The sequence below is a fragment of the Chinchilla lanigera genome, unplaced genomic scaffold (assembly GCF_000276665.1).
Source record: "Chinchilla lanigera isolate Chin_1 unplaced genomic scaffold, ChiLan1.0 scaffold00008, whole genome shotgun sequence".
Lineage (NCBI taxonomy): Eukaryota > Metazoa > Chordata > Mammalia > Rodentia > Chinchillidae > Chinchilla > Chinchilla lanigera.
The window spans coordinates 29570575-29588627 of record NW_004955409.1 but is presented as its reverse complement, the minus strand read 5'-3'; the positions used below and the strand labels follow the sequence as shown (position 1 = coordinate 29588627).

Below are 18053 nucleotides of genomic sequence, written 5' to 3'. Positions count from 1 at the left end.
GTAGATTTGAAAATGTGATACACCATCCATGGAAAGAAGTATTTTTAGTAAATAAAAGGAATGAAGTACTGACACAGGCTAAAGCATCAGTAAACCTTCAAAATATGCTAAGTGAAAGAAGCCATTCACAAAAGACCACATATATGAAATATCTAGAATATCCAAATCTAAAGAAAAAGAAAGTAGACTAAAATGTACCAGCAAAATTTTTGAAAAGTAGACTCGTGGGTTGCTCAGAGTTGGAGATATGGGAGCATGGCTGCTAAATAAATATAAGGTTCTTGAGGATGATGATGTCCTAAATAAAGATTGCAGTAATGGCTGAACAATTTTGAGTATTCTAAAAATACATTAAATCATATTCCTTCAATGTGTGAATTTTACGGTATATGAATTTTATACTGTATCTCAAAGATTTTTTTTTAAAAAGTACGTCTAGTAGCTTGCTGAATCCAAGCCCAATATAAAGTCTTGTTTCTAAACAACTACTGTTCATTCTAGAGGTAGAGTAGCACTACAACTTACTAAAAAACTAACAGAAACTTAAAAATCCTAATGTTAAAACACTTCAGAATTATATGAAATCAACCTCAAATTTTCCTTTTAATTTTGCATCTATTTCAGAACTAGAGCTGTTCTCTTGGTACACAACAGAGATAAGTTTAAAAAACACCTAAATGCAAAATGTATTTGCCCACAGTGACATTTAGGGGGTGGAGGGAGAATCTTTAAATCTCAATTCTGTTTCAAAAGCTATTAATACTAGTAATAAGAAGCAAAGGAAATTTATAATATCCATTACTTAAACAATATTAATCTACAAGTATAACTCACACCTTTTGATTTCTTGTCCTTTTTGCTTAGAAGATTCACCACCATTCAGGATCTGTTCTAAATTCTTTGTTTCTACGGATCCATTTGGTTCTGAATTAGACAGTCCAAGTAATGACCTTACCCGCTGAGACCGAACATCTAATATCGTATCTGTGTAACCTACTTCCTGAAGATACCTATAAGAGAAAATTAAAGTAGTAAATTTCACATAATGTTAACACCTGGCAGACTTAAAAACCACATGAAAGGATTTCTAAAATTATATTCTTCCTGTGTTCTTCTCTACTGAACAGTTTCAGTGCTAAAGGAACAAAGTCAATGACAACCCAAAACTTAAATATGCACTGGTGGCAAACCCATGGCACATGTGCTGCAGTGGGACATCTGTTTCGCTGAGAGCTCTAAGGTCAGTCGTGGTGGCACACCCCTTAATGCCAGCACTCAGGAGGCTGAAGCAGGAGGATCAATGCAAGCTCAAGGCCAGCCTGGGAAACACAATGAGTTCAAGGCCAGCCTGAACTACATGGTGATACCCTGCTTCAAATCCAGTCCAGTCCAGTCCAGTCCAGTCCAGTCCAATCCAATCCAACCCAAAACAATCCCAAAAAGAAGCTCTAAAAGGTTTCCCATCACAACATATACTATGGCTAGTAGTAAGGGCCAATCATTTTGAAACCTAAAAAGCCTCAGTGTTTTAAAAAGCTTTTAGGAGTTGATGAGATAGGTATATCTCAAAGTTGATGAGATATGTATGTAAGTGTGAATGTATACCCTGGTATGTGTGTGGATAATTTTTTTTTTAATGTATAAGGAATGGCAGAGATAAAGTAGAACTGAAAATAGTGACATGCTATATTTAAACCCGAGGTTCATAAGCAGAGATCACTGAACACGGTAATTCTCCTGGTATCTAACACTCCACGACATTCCTCTAGCTCTGTGGTTTTCAAATTTTCCTTTTATCTAAACCAAGTTACTAGGGCTGGGGGTTTAGCTCAGCGGCAAAGCACCTGCCTCGCAAGCACAAGGTCGTGAGTTCAATTCCTGGTACCAGAGGGAAAAAAAAAAAAGAATAAACCAAGTTACTTAACTTTTGTTTCAGGATGACAACAGAAGGAAGAAAGGGGCCAGATGATGACATATTATGGATTGTGAATGGCTTTTTGTGACAAGAGTATTTAAGAGGCTAATGAAGGACACTGAAGAGAAGCCTTAAATACGCTAGCCAAAGAATGAAAGAATTTTAGGTAAAAGCTAGTGACAAGGAGAAAGCTTAGGCCACTAACAAAGCAAGAAGTAAAAACAGGAAAACTAATGTGACAAAAGTAAGATCTCATCTTTGTGACTTCATACACAAATAAATGGCAGTAAAATGAAAGAAGGCATAAGAATTTTAGCAAATTTTCACATTTCTAGCTCAGCTGGCTGGCTGATGACTCCAATTAATGGAGAATAACGAGTCAGAATCAAATTTACAGGGTAGCTATAACACAACCATATAGTATTCAACAAGACAGTCAAGTGACAATGTTTATTAGGCACATGGATAAGATAGTAAGAGCTCAGAAGACTATATAAGGCCCTGGGTTTATCTGATGACAATAACAAAAGCTTAGGAGAGACTGACTGGTTAGACAGATTTGAGTTGTTAAGTCTTTGATAGTTGCTATGGTTTGAATCTGTGTGTCCCCCCAAAGCCTCAAGCGGCCATGGGGCAGGCTTTTAGAGTTTGATGGGTGTGAGAGCTACACCCAGCCTGGGGTGGATAGTTTGCATATGTAAGGGAGAGGAAGAGAGTGCTTGAGGCCATTCCTCCCCCATTCCGCCCTGGTGTATGCTGGTTGCTTTTGCTGTTGTCTGCCACCCTGAGCTGTAGCTCTCTGCCATGTGCCACTCTGCCTTGTAATCTGCCAAGTATGGACTGAAACCTCCACAAACTGTAAGCGAAATAAACCTTTCCTTCCTTAATTTTGGGCGTCAGGTATTTTGTCCCAGCAACGAGAAAAAAGTAACCAAGACAATGGTATTCAAAGCCATGGATTTAAATGAAATTAGCCAAGATTAAACACACTACAGAAGATAAAGCCTGTGAACATCAGCTTCTAAAGGGCTAGAAAAATAAACTCAAAAGAAAATTCAAATACTTGAGAAATGGGAGGAAGGGAGGCAATAGCAGAAGCCAGTATCATGAATTCAAAATTAAATGTTTCAAAAAGAAATAATGTCAAATGCTTCAAAGAGATCTAATATGAACTAAAAAATATATATATATATCTTCTTGATTATGTTGTGATAGCTTCAGCATTGAAACAGAAAACAGACTAAACAGCTAAGAAATGAGTAACAAGAAAAAGACTGGAGATAAACGATCCTTACAATTGACTATAAAGTCAAAGGGAAAGAAAAGGATGAGCAGAGATAGATTATAAATCCAGGAAATGGGATTAGGAAGGAATACCATGCAACCAATCTCTCTACAGCTGTCCCCACTCTTCTGAAACATGCAATCCTTTCTTGAAGGAAGCCACTACCTTGCACCAGAGTCTCTGGCTTGAATGAATTCCCAACATCTGAAACAACTTAGGTAAAAATTACTAACCAGCATGCAGTTATTTGATCAAGTCTGCCCAATTCTAATTCTTCTCAGAACTGTTTGATGGGGGCCAGGAGGGTGCCATTCAAAAAAAGGAAATTGTCAACAAAACAAAATAAAGCTGACATTGAGGAGTAGAAAACCAGAGAGTAAGAACATATCCTAGGTGTTTTCAGTCTCTGAGGAGTCCTTCAAGCTACTTGATTCCTGACAGTTTGTTGTTGAACATTTCCCTCAATTCTGCTAGTCACACCATGGAAACTTTCAATCAAAAATCTGATGTTCATGTTTCAATCACTGTAAGTCTGGAAACTGAGGTACCGAATAAAAGAATAAACTCACAGAAAGAAAAGTAAAAAATTTGAGGTTCTTACTGAGTAACTTTTGTATTTTCAGTGAAGCAGAACCTGAGGAATTTTAATGAGAGTAAAAGAGAGTAAGCTAAGCTGCGGTAAAAGTCTAGAATATCCACTGACAACAATGGGAACAGGAGGTGATTAGGGTTATGGGTTAAAAAAAAACCAGCTCTCTACAATGTTTAAACAGGACACCATGAACAGATAATATTCACATGATTCTGTATTTTTGATCCAAGAGTTAATCAGAAACAGCAGCAGAGTGAACTAGAGTGGGGTTTTACAAGAAGACATAAGAAACCGGTGATGAAATGGTGAGCAAAAAACTTCCCTGTACTAGAAAAGGGTGATGGATCAAAGGCTCTGAAGAGGAGCTAAGCAAATAGAAGTAAATGCCAGCTACTAGGGAAGGCAATGCCGGAGGATCACAAATTGGAGGCTGGCTTGGGCAACTTAGTGAGACCCTGTTTCAAAATAAAATTTTAAAAGGACTGAGGATGTAACTCAGTAGTAGGGCACATTCCCTAGCATGTGCAAGGCCTTGGGTTCAATTCTCAGTACCACTATCTTGGTTACTTTTCTCTCCTTGCTGGTACAAAATACCTGACGCCCAACATTAAGGAAGGAAAGGTTTATTTCGCTTACAGTTTGTGGAGGTTTCAGTCCATACTTGGCAGGTTACAAGGCAGACTGGCACATGGCAGAGAGCTACAGCTCAGGGTGGCAGAACACAGCAAAAGCAATAAACACACACCAGGGCGGAATGGGGGAGGAATGGCCTCAAGCACTCTTTTCCTCTCCCTTACATATGCAAACTATCCACCCCAGGGTGGGTGCAGCTCTCACACCCTTAATCAAACTCTAAAAGCCTGCCCCATGGCCCTATGAGGCTTTGGGGGGACACACAGACATAAACCATAACAACCACTAACCAAACCAAACCACCTACAGGTAGGAAAGATAAAAAAGAAAATAAAGCAGATCAAGGAAAGGCCAGAGGGCAAATAACATGATATCAGGCATGAGAGAGGTGGAACAGCTGATGACTACTGAGATGACAGAATATTCCAGAGGTAGAGTAGTTCTGGGTAAATGATAAGATCGAGTCTGACCACACTTCATGGGGTTAATGAAGTAAAAGTGAGTATGTACACATTGAGAAAGTTGAGTAGCTACAAATTACCCAGCACATCAGCAGGATGAAAGCAATGATGTTTTAAAAATGTAATGAAAGACCAGCACTCAGGAGGCTGAGACAGGAGGATCACTGCAAGTTCAAGGCCAGCATGGACTACATAGTGAGTTCAAGGCCAGCCTGAACTAGAGAGAGAGACCCTGTCTCAAAAAAAAAAAAAAAACAAAAAACGAAACAAGTAGATAAGACAACCAACATATGTGCCACAGAAGTACTTTTAACACAATAAAAATTCAAATGTGAAGTTTCTACAAAATTTCAACTGAAAGGATTGGCAAAACATTTCTGAAAAATGTCAGATTAATTCCTTCCACAAATCATATACAACACAACTTGAAAGAAATCAAATCTATGAATTTTGTAGTGACAGGGTTAGAGGGATCTGTACTGTTATTGTTCTGGCCTTCAAGTTAACCAATCTTTCAAACATTTACCTGACAGCAGGGAATCATCATCATCCTAAAATTTGGAAGGAATGAAGTTTTACAAGGCGATTCAACTATTAAAAAAAAAACTCAACTATCTACAAGCAAACAGAACAGAAATATGAAGAACGTACACTAGTCAACTACAATTAAATGATCTTTAAAATCAGGACACTTTCATACCTAGTTCCTTAAAGAAAGGGGAAAATGAAGCTATTACTCACTGTCGTAATAGCTGTCGGCCTTGCTTCCACGTTAACTGGCTATTCTGAGGTGCTGGGGGAGCCTCTGTGTCTTTGGTTTCTTCTAAAAATCAAGGAAAAACGTTTTACATTCATTATTTCAATTCTTGAAAACAATGCCCAGGTTTTCTTAGGAATAAATTCCCACAAAACATACCTAAACATTTTATAAAAGACAGGAAAAAAATAATTTAGACTATTTATAATCACTTAGGTACTTCCCTACCCATTTAAAATTTGGGAAAACCCAAGAGTACTCTATTACTATGAAGGATTCAAAAGCCAAAGGCTGGCCAGGCGTGGTGGCGCACACCTGTAATCCCAGCACTCCGGAGGCTGAGGCAGGAGGATCGTTGCAAGTTTGAGACCAGCCTGGGCTACAAAGTGAGCTCAAGGCCAGCCTGAACTGCATAATGAGACCCTGCCTCAATAAGACAAAAAAGAAAAAACAAAAACAAAAAAAACTAAGGCCTAGGCTTTAAAATGAAGTGTTACTAGAAATCATATTTTACTATTTGAATACTACTGAATCAAATGCCTTTCAAATTAAAAAGTCATGTTATATAAGCTATTTAACATCAATAGTTAGATTGAATGTGCTGGCACATGCCTGTAACCCCAGCACTCAGGATTATGAGGCAGGAGGATCACTGCCAGTTCAAGGCCAGCTAGGGCTACACAGAAGCTTAAGGCTAGCCTGAACTGCACAGTGAAACCCTGTCTCAAAAAAAACAAACATAAAATCAACAGCTAAAGGGGCTGGGGATTTAGCTCAGAGGCAAAAGCGCCTGCCTGGCAAGCACAAGGTCATGGGTTCGATTCCTGGTACCAGAAGGAAAAATAAAACAAAGCAAAAAAAAAAAGAACAGCTAAAATACTGGGCATGTATAAAAATACCAAAGGGTCTATATATGTAGAATTTAAGTCTGAATCGTAAGACATTTTGTAGTCAATTTCATTTTTAAAACTAAAAGTGAAGATGGGCATGGTGGCGCATGCCTGTAATCCGAGCACTCGGGAGGCTGAGGCAGGAGGATAGCCATGAGTTTGAGACCAGCCTGACCTACAAAGTGAGCTGAAGGCCAGCCTGAACTGCATAGTGAGAACCTGCCTCACAAAGACAAAAACACAAAAACAACAACAACAACAAAAACAACTAAAAGTTAAGCTAGAAAGTAAGTTTTTATAATAAAGAGCCAAGTTTTATTCTTAGGCAACAGAGTGTATGCATTTAATTCTTTTCATTTTTAGTCATTTCTTTTACACTGCTGGGAACTGACTCCAGGGCCTCACACATGCCAGACTAGCACTCCACTTATGAGACATCCACCCCCTATAAAAAGAGTAAAGTGGTCTGAAGCCCTGGATTCCACCACACACACAAAGTTCAATAAACAATGTAATCTCAGCTCTCAACTAATATCCCTAGAGTGAAATAGAAAACTATTTTTGGTCCTAACATTATACACGTTTTCCACAAATTCTCATTATTAAAATAAAAGCAATGAAGATGAAAGGAGCATGGAAGACTGATCTGCACACTTAGTGCTGAAAACTATCAGCATGGTGCATGGTTACTAGGCTCCTACACTCCTCAGTCACTTAATGATACTTTGTAATAACTCAAACACTACAAACATTACTTATCTCACCCCAACAACCTCATTATTAACATTATCTCATTCTTCCCCCAATACAAAAAACTGTGATCCCTAAAAATGATTATCTCATTCTAATAGTCCCCCTGCTTACTTTTCTGCTTAAAAGATTTTTATTTTTAAATCATATAACCAATGTAGGAGAAAATATCTTTAAAAAAAGAGCATCACTATCATCAAAAATTAACAAATACAGGGGTTGAGGAGACAGCTCAGTGGCACGGTGCGTGCCTGGCAAGCGCAAGGTCCTGAGTTCAACTCCTGGTACCAAAAAAAAGTTAATAACAACTACTATTAGTATTTGAGTTTATATTTTCTACATAAAAATATATACATAACCAATCCAACTCCCTTCCATGAAAAAAAAAAAAAAGAGCTAGTGGCTATACTGTACTATAATCTGTTTCTGTCACTTAAAGTCATCTTGAACAGTCTATGCTAACAGAGATTATCATTTTAAAATGATTACACTGGATTGGGCCATGTATCTCAGTGGCAGAGGACCTGTCTCCCGTGTGAGAAGCCCTGGGTTTAATCCCCAGTAAAACACACACACAAAGTACATGCTTTTCTTGCCCTGCTCTCATTTCATCCTTCTCTTCCTGCCCCTCCTTTTTTTAAAGACTGGGAACCCCTATGTTGCCCAGGTTGGCCTGAAACTCTGGAATTCAATCACTCCTTGTGCCTCAGTCTTTCAAGTAACTGGGGCTACAGACACATACCACCAATATCACATAATATGCTACTGAAGGTGTATACCTATGTAGTTTAACCAGTCTTTTAATGACAAAATTAGTTTTTGTTCTTTTACTATTATAAAGCTGCAAGGGATATTGTTGAAGCATATCATAAATCTACAACTTAATGATTTTTTAATCATGTCCAAGTAAGTAGCACCTAAATGAAGTAAAAAAATCAGCACCCCTAAAAGCATTTCTTATCACTCCTTCCAGTCACTAGCAATTCTAAAAAGGATATGTAGCATACCAGCCAGGTGATGTGATACGTACATTCAGGAAGCTGAGGCAGGAGGATTGCCAGGAGTTCAAGGCCAGCCTGCCTATATAGTGAGACCATGTCTCAATCAATCAATCAATCAATCAATGGGATCAGTACTATCTTGATTTCCAAATATTATTTTTTAAATTTGATATAAATGATTTCTTTCACTTTTTACATTTATGTGATCCATCCATATTGTCAGGTTTAGCTATAGTTTGTTCAATTTTGTTACTAAACAATATTCCATTATGCTATTTAATGCAGGATGTTCTTGTTTTCAGATTTTCACTATAAATGATATGTTGTTTCCTGTAAATAGAACACTTCGATATTGTTTTATTCAGTTTAACAAAACAGTAGTTTTACCACAATTTTAGTTGTGAGCAAGAGAGTTTTATCTAATGATCCTGCTTTATACAAACTATTACACTGAGACCACTTAGCCAATTCTGACTCCGGCTTAGCTTCTATCTCAGCAACAGTGAGTATGCATAGGGGATAGCCCTCTAGTTTTAAAGAGTGCCTGCTCACTTTTTGAATGCGCTAGCCATACTGGAAAGAACACGTCTGAAATCTTTTGAGTTCATCAATTTTTTAAGGAAGGCATGTACTACCTACCTCTAACTGTAAGGGGACTGCTATAGTAATTACCTCAGAATACCTAGGCCTCGTTTATGCTTGCTTTCCCAAGGAGATCCCAAGAACAGTGTTATTGCCTAGCATCAGAATGAGCCTCCATAACCGCTGAAAAACCTGACCCAAGAAAACCCATGCCACTCCTATCTGGATCTTGGCTTTATTTACATGACAACTTAAACATAATAAATGGTCCTATTGATAAAAGTGAAAGTGGAAAGGATTAGTAAATCAATTTCAAGTGGTTTCTTTCATATCTACTGTTAAGCTAAAAATTACTTTGATTTTTTAATACCTGATTTATAATACCTAAGTAAAAAGATCCATACTTGTTTCCTAACACACATGCTTTGACTTTATTAAATATAGAAACAATTACACAAGAAAAAACTGTATGTCCCAATAAAGAGCACGTTTGTTTCTTGCCTTAGCAGCCAGCATTCAAGATCACCACAGGGTTCAATTTGTCCACATTATCAAAAACAAGTAACTAAGTTCTACATATACTAAAAAATAAACTGTTCCCAATATTCCCAAGCCTTGCTATGTAAATCAAAATGTTTATTCTTCTCAACTCAAACTGTAGTCACACAGAGTCCTAAAATTAACACTGAGCTGTTAGCTCTTTCCTCCACCCAACCCTCTCTCTTTGCTGTGTAATTATTCATCAGACACTATGTTGGCACTCACTAGGACAAGCTGAGTAAATTGGAGATAATTTTTTGTTTCTCCTTTAACCTTATTTGGCTGCTGTTATATTTTCTAAATCCACTCATATTTCCACTATTTTAGGACTACAGTGAGTTAATTAGAGCTTCTCCAGATTAAACAAAAAACATATTAAATACTAAAAAAAAAAACTTACGTAAGACAAAAATTGTCTACAAGTGAAAAAATAGCTACGTTAGACTGGCCAGCTGTAATTACTAGGAAAAATACACCGATACTGTTACACAGGTTTCAATGCAGGGGAAACAGAACAGCAACCTCAGGATTGGGATGTAGATGAAGCTATTGTTTTTTACCCACATTTAATATTTCCTCCAAGTTTCAGGACGTTTATAATAGTCAGCCATCTCCCTAAAGCCATGAAAGCAAAATGAGGACAAAGAGAACAAGCCTATTACATAAAAACACCTCTAAAAAGTGACAGAAAAATCAAATTTACCTGCTTCAAAGGTCGGCATTTTCAAGTCACCTTGGTTCAGTTCTGTGCCATACTTTAATTTGTGGTACTTTGCCCTGAAATTTTAATAATAAATAGGTAAAAGAGTAACCCGCTTCCTTTTCCAAAGTTAAGTGACTATTGCTAAACATTATTCCAGTAAGAAAACATAATATGAATATCTCCTTTAAAGTTTATTTGCAGCTGGGCACGGCGGTGCACTCATGTAATTCTAGCACTTGAGAGGCCGAGGCAGGAGGAGCACCACAAGTTCAAGTCCAGCCTGGGCTACATAGTAAGTTCAAGGACAACCTGAACTACATGGTGATACCCTGACTCCAAAAAAAACACAACCATACATGTATCTGCAAAGAACATTCATGAACATACTGTTGTAAAACAAACAAAAATGGTAAAACACTCAAGTAACTAATCCACAATTCCTGGTTTCAAAAAAAAGAAAAAAAAAATCAAAACTGCTTTATTTTATTCATAAAGGAAATAAAGCATACATACCTTTCTTGTTTTAATGCATACTCTAACATCTTTATTCTTCTTACTAAATCCTTCTTCAAATTCTCTTGACCTTTTCTTTCTCCTTGTAAAAATGCTATCCGTGCCTAAAAACATAAAATATACATTTACTTCATTTTCCTTAAAAATACATAGGTAAGTATAAAAAAAAAGCAAGCACTGTGATTTAACTTATGATTACAAGATTTAAAAATGAGCAATACTTTCTCAGATAACACAATCAGTTTAAAAACAAAGATAACCATAAATTAGCTATTTGCTTATAATCCTTTAAGGTCTCTAATATTATTACATAATATTTACATAATCTTCAAGGGAAACTTTTATTTACAAATTGCACTTATGGGAGAATGTGCAAAACCCTAGGTTAGATTGCCAGCATCTCTCTCTCACACACACATGCATACACACACACACACACAGAGTCTGCACTCAATTCCTAACATAAAAGTCACAAAGTACTGGGATTACAGTTACAAAAAGAAATGATTCAGAATATCAGATATTAAAGTAACACTACCTCAAAAGCACCTCTTGCCAGGTATGGTGGCACACACCTGTAATCCTAGCACTCAGGAGGCTTGAGGCACGATCACCATGAGTTTGAGGCAAGCTTGGGCTACATGGTGAGTTCAAGGCCAGCCTAAACTGCATAGGGAGACACTGTCTCAGGAAAAAAAAAAAAAAAAAAAGGAAGAAAACAATACTGAAAAGCCCCCCAAAACCACCTCTTTCCTGAAATACTCAAAAATTTTGATGATCTCTTCCACTGTATCACCCCATTCCAGAGTACTGAAAATATTTTGCTATCATTTCTTTCATGAGCTCATTTTCTATTAATTTTCTATTTTAACAGCAATACTTGTTTCTTAATTATTTATTGTGAAAATGAGTTCTCTGCCTTCAACTGGTCCTTCCAGGTAAGTCAGCCTCTTTTATTTGTCATGCACATATTCACAATAAAACCAACCTTCATAGCAGGTAAAATGTGCTTGTTGGGATGATACAGGTGTGTTTGATCAGCATGAGAAAGAACTTTCTAAAATTACAGTGAACATGGAATCAAAGCAAACATATTCAGCTGGATGTTTATTACATTAATTCTGGAATGTTAACAGAAATATACTAGCAAGAAGACCAGCTCCATCAGTTTGATTAATGAAAAACCTAAGAAACAAATGCCCACTGTCATCAAAAACTATTCTGCACTACCCCACAATATTCACATGGAACCCTCCACAACTTCGTAACACTTGAGAAGCTAAAAACAACTATATAAACTGAAAAATACAAGTTTCCAAATAAAAACAAAGGTTGAAAATAAATGGTAAATATTCAGAACTTAATATCCTATGATGCTAGAGAGATTGGCATCACTTCCTATTCTTTTAAGCTATGAGTAAAAGAAGATAATGTCAGTTTCATTATATGTGTTTCAAGAAAGATTTCTAATTGGGTTTTCCTCCTATACAGACTAGTTTTTTTTAAATTAATCACATACAATAGAGCTAGTATGTACTTCCAATTTTTAGATCTAATTCTACAATTATCGTGGAAAAGCTAAAACTCATTTTATTCTGCTTAAATAGTTATTAGTGGTGATATTCTGACTGAGAAAGGTACTACAAACTAAGCGAAAGTCATATATTGTAAGAGATTAAAAAGGGGGTGGGGAACTGGGGATCTAGCTCAGTGGCACAGCACCTGCCCAACAAGCACAAGGTCGTGAGTTCGATCCTCAGTACCGGGGGAAAAAAAAACAAACAAAAAAGGGGGGGTGGTGCATGGTGGTGCATCACTTGGGAGGCTGAGGCGGGAGGAATTCAAGTTCAGCCTGGGATACATAGCAAGTCTGTCTCAAAAAATAGTGGGGGAGAAGGGAGAGGGAAAGGAGAGGGGGAGCGGGGGAGAGAGAGAGATAAGAAGAGAGGGGGGAGAGAGGGGGAGACAGAGAGAGGGGCTTAACCAAAAATTTGAAGAGAAGGGGAACAGATGTAAGAGAAGCCATAAGAGCTCTGACAATGGACATTCTAGTTACTCTTACAGGTCATAACACAGCATCACCTCTGCAAATAAACACTTAAAAACCTATTTATAGCCAGGCATGCTGGTGCACACCTGTAATCCCAGCACTCAGGAGGCTCACCCAGGAGGACTGGTTGAAGTTTGAGGCCAGCCTGGGCTACATAGTGAGTTCTTCAAAGTCAGCCTAAACTACATATTGAGATCCTGCCTCAAAAAAAACAAAAACAAAGAACACAAAAACTACTTATAAGGAACACGTACAGTGGCACCAAAAAATAAAAGTACCTACAAATTACACAAATGCGTAAGATCTTTGCATGGAAAATTTAGAAATTTAACAATGGCATTAAAAAGATCCTAAATGGACTGGTAGATGCATTACTATAAAACCACTGATTTTCACCCAAATGCACCAAGGGATTTAATTCCAATAAACCTTTGTGTGTGTCTCAAACTTTACAAGCTGATTCTAAAATGTACAAAAGAATTCAAATTCAACATTCTAAAGTTAATTTTTTTTTTGGTACTGGGAATCGAACTCAGGACCTTGAGCTTGCCAGGCAGGCACTTGTACCATTGAACTATATCCCCAGCCCAACATTCTGAAGTTTATAAAAGAATTCTAATTGTCAAAAGAATTGAACTTGTCAAATTTACAAGAAAATTCAAACAGCCATGACAATCATAAGCAATGAGGAAAGAGACATTGCTCTACCAGACATTAAGATACTTTATACACCTATAAAAACCAAAGAAATATCCCAGAGACAAACAAATGCATCAAAGGTCACATGATTCATAAAAGATGACAGTATAAAACACTGAGGGAAAAATCGTCACTTCAAAATCACTACCTAAACTGGGACTGGTAGTGCACTCCTGTGATTCCAGCACTCAGAAGGCTGAGGCAGGAGGACTGCCATGAGTTCGAGGCCAGACTGGGCTACATAGTTGAGTTCAAACAGCCTGAACTACATAGCGAGATCCTGTCTCTAAAAAGTCATAAAAACAACAAAGCCGAGGATATAGCTCAGTGGCACAAGCGCCTGCCTGGCAAGCACAAGGTCCTGGGTTCGATTCCTGGTACTAATAAAATAAAACAAAACAACAAAAAACAAAAACCCAAACAAATAAAAAACTACTTAATAAATAAGGTACCCACATGAGGGAAAAATCAGAATGAGCTTCTGTAAAACAGAGGTCCAAAAGGATTAAAGATCTACATGTAAAAGCAGAACAATAATGCATTTAGGAAATAACATACACCTTCATGATCTCAGATTAAGGACAGATTTCTTAAGCAAGATAAAACCATAGCCCATAAAGAAAAAGATTAAAATTTTATTACAATAAAATTTAAGGCAGAAAGCTAGGAATGGTGGCATTTGCCTATTATCCCAGCTATTCACAAGACTGAGGCAGGAGGACTTCAGGTTTGTGGCCTCCTTGGTCAAAAATTTTTTTAAAAGGCCGGAGATGTAATTTAGCATTCCCCGGTTTCAGTTCCCAGTACAATACATAGACAGACAGATCGATGGATTTACCAATCTGGCAATATACCTGACATTTTTTTTAGATAGCCTCCTAGAACTGGAAATATTGACAATTTTTAAGATGTCATAAAACAGCAAATATAGGCAACAGCAGCCCTATGTGGCCCACAAATAAACCCTTACACATTCACTATAAAAGTCTGCAATCTTCTTATACAAAAGATCAAACAGAACAGATTTTCAATCAAAAAAGGCTTTAAGAGACAAGGAAAGAAGGGCCAGCAATGTAGCTCAATGCAAAGGTCCTGGGTTCAACCTCCAGTATCTCACCCCGCCCCCAAATATAGACTAATATGCCTTATAAATACTGATACAAATATTCTCAAAAAATACAAGCAAACTAATTGTACAGCATATTAAACAAACTATACATTTTGACCTAGTGCAATTTGTTTCTGTCATGCAAGTATAGTTTAATGTGCGCACACGCACACGATCGGTGCAATATACCATGGTAACAAAATGAGCCAAAACCACACAATCACCTTGGTTTATACAGAAAAGGCACTGGACAAGATCTTCAATACCTGTTCATGATTTTTAAAAAAATGTGACCAACTAGAATGGAAGTAACTATCTCAACATAATAGAAGACATATGAAAAACCCATAGAAAACATCAGACTCGCTAATGCAAGACTGAAACTTTTCTCCAAGATTAGAACTAGACATAGACATCTGCTCTCATCACACCTACTCAACATAGTACTGAAGTTCTATTTAGGCAAGGAAACAAATAAAACAACTCAACTGGAAGGAAGAAGTCAAATTACCTGTTTGCAGGTAGCATCATACAGATACCCTACATAATCCACAATAATCTGTTAGAATAAGTGCATTCAGTAATACACAAATACACAAAAATCTGCTGCATTTCTGTCCACTAACAATGACCAACTCAAAAGGAAATTAAAACAATTCCACATATCAAAATGAAAATATTTAGGAATTAACTTGACCAAGAATGTGACTTACAGTAAACAGAAAACATTGCTGAAAAATATTTAAAAAACATAAATATATCCCATATCCATAGATTTCTAGATAATATTGTTAAAATGTCAGTACTACCCAAAATAACCCGTAACTGTCTGTAATCCCAGCACTTGGGAAGCTGAGGCAGGAGGATTGCCATGATTTCAAGGCTAGCCTGGAGTACACAGTGAAACCCTATCTCAAAAAAAAAAAAAAAAAAAACCCTGTAATTATGTTCTAAACATTTTTCTGCACATAAATTATATTTCATAATTTTAAAATATTTTTTAAAAACCTCACTCCTAGTTGATCTAAAAGTAAGTGTATTATTATAGAAATAAGGTTTTAAAAAAAGGCCAAAGACTTAGGTCTTTTTTGTTAAGAGGAGAAAAAGGTTCTACAATGGAATGCGAGGTCATTTCATTGAAGGACAGACTTGGCTAGGAGGTTAGTGCAGTAGTTAAGCAGCTGCCCAGCATGTGCACAGGCCCTGAACGTGCAGAACTGAGGAACGAACAACACATGCACCACTGAGCTACATCCTCAGCAAGGACTTTTTGGGGCACCAAAAAATTCCCTTTTTTAATTACCCAACTAAGTTAACTTTTTTAATTACCCTGATCTGAAAAGTGTGAAAGTGCCGTGAACCTGAAATTCTTTATCATAAACACACTGTAAAAGCAAAAACTAAATTTAATAAACTGTTTTCTCTATCCAGTTTCAGTTGTTAATAAATTTTTTTGCTGATTTTCATGATTCTTTTCTTTTGAGGAAGGGTCTCATTATGTAGTCCAGGTTGGTCTCAAACTCATGATCTTCTTAAGCATCTTGAGATACTGGGACTACAGGTGTGCCACCATGCCCAACTCACCTTCTTCCTCTGAATAAAGGTAAAGCAGTCATTTGGGACAATATTTTATATAATGTCTGAATTTATTCAATGATTAGACACAATCACATGAGAAGTACTTGCCATTTATTAATCCTTGAGGGCAAATAATTTTTTAGCTCCACAATCACTAGAGGTCATCAGTGCAAAACTTTGAAGATTCAACTCCTACCTGCCTAATTGTGGTTCACATTACTGCAGTTTGTTTCTGAAATAACACTATGTCACCTAAAATAAACTGCTAAATTTGTTATATTGCAAGATTTTTCTAAAATTATTTAGCCCAAAGCTAACACTAGATATAAGTGAGGTTTGTTTAACAATTTTAAAATATTCTTTAGCATTTATTGAAGAGCTGAGAAACATTTACAAACAGCAAAAGCATCAAGGAGTAAACTAAAGAAAGTTTTAAATGCTTTAAGTTTAGGAGCAAGTTACAGGCAAATTCAGGTTATAGCAATTAATAAACTGATAATGCTACTATTCAAAACAGTAGGTTCTCAGGAAATGCTAGTACTCTTTCCTCGGTGATCAAATAAAATTACGGTAAGTGAAGTCAAACATATGAATTAAAAACATTTATAAATATTTGGAGTTAAGCAAGGTTCACTTTAAGACAGAAATGTGACATCCTGGCATTTTGCATGAAACAAAGAATACCAAAAAATCAAATACAAACACTTCAAAACTTAGCTAATTATGAGAATCACCAGGGGGCTTAGTTTTTTTATTTCTTTTATTAATACATGTTTACACTGTATGTAATACATCTTAATTCCTTTATTCCATCCCCATTCCTTCCCCTCCCTCCCCCTTGCATCCCTTGATTGCCTTTTGTGCATGCTTGCAACACACATTTATAGTCCCTGTGTAGAGTTAGTACGCGGACGTAACACATCTTTATCCCTTTTTTATTCCCCTTCCCTTGCCTCCCTCCATATCTCTGGATCTGATTTCCCTACTTCCTATCTATCTGTTAGTGTGCTCTTTATTTATACTTTAACTTTCTCATATAAGAGAAACCATGCAATACTTAAGTTGATGTGTCTGGTTTATTTCACTTAACATTATGGTCTCAAGTATATCCATTTTCCTTCAAATCACTCTAGTTTATCTTTCTTTATGGTAGAGCAATATAACATTGTATATAAATAAATTTTTTGTTCAGTTATCTGTTGATGGACATGCAGGCTACTTCCAAGATTTAGCTATTATGAACTGTACTGCTATAAACACAGATATGCATGAATCACTGTAATGCGTCTTTAACTCTTTTAAGAAGATATCTAGGCCAGCAGTGTCGGTGTACACCTGTAATCCCAGCACTTGGGAGGCTAAGGCAAGAGGACTGTTGCAAGTTTGAGACCAGCCTGGCTATAAAGTGAGCTCAAAACCAGTCTGAACTGCACAGTAAGACGCTGTCTCAAAAAGACAAAAAGAAAAAATAGAAAAAGGTATCTAGAAGGGTAATAACTGGGGTCATATGGAATTTCCGTAGTGCTTGTATTAGTTTACATCCCCACCAACAAAAAGAAGGGTTCCTTTTTCTCCACCCACTCTAGCATTTATTTTTTTTTATTTCTTGATTATGGTCATTTTTTCTGGGGTGAGATGGTAAGTGCTGTTTTAATTTTCATTTCTGTAATGGCTTTTTTCTCTCATTGCTGAGACAAAATATCGGACATGCAAAATTAAGGAAGGAAAGATTTATTTAGCTCAGTTAATACAAGTTTCAGTCCATGATCAGCTCGCTACAAGACAGTGTGGCATGGTGAGGGGCAACAAACAGTTCATGGCTGCAGAAGACAGCAAAAGCAACAAGAGCCAAAAGCCGGGAGCGCAAGCCTCTTTTCCTCCCTTATATTGCAGCAAGATACCCACACACATATAAAGGGCGGATGTAGCACTCACACCATCTCCTGCTTTCCTCTTGCACAGGATCAGGATGTTTAGGAAGTGAGGCCATTGGCCC

The 18053-nt window shown here is 37.0% G+C and overlaps 1 protein-coding gene across 4 annotated transcripts in view; it reads right to left on the bottom strand.

Moving 5' to 3' along the window:
* Strn3 (striatin, calmodulin binding protein 3) overlaps nt 1–18053 on the bottom strand; it is a 107168-nt gene that overhangs the window by 48047 nt on the left and 41068 nt on the right. For all 4 annotated transcript variants that reach the window (XM_005376966.2, XM_013510383.1, XM_005376968.2 and 1 more), the window contains exons 2-5: nt 10623–10726; nt 10110–10183; nt 5628–5709; nt 837–1010 (exon numbers count right to left, since the gene is read on the bottom strand). In XM_005376966.2, the coding sequence (XP_005377023.1) occupies nt 837–1010; nt 5628–5709; nt 10110–10183; nt 10623–10726 (434 nt within the window). The remainder of the gene's footprint in view (nt 1–836; nt 1011–5627; nt 5710–10109; nt 10184–10622; nt 10727–18053) is intronic.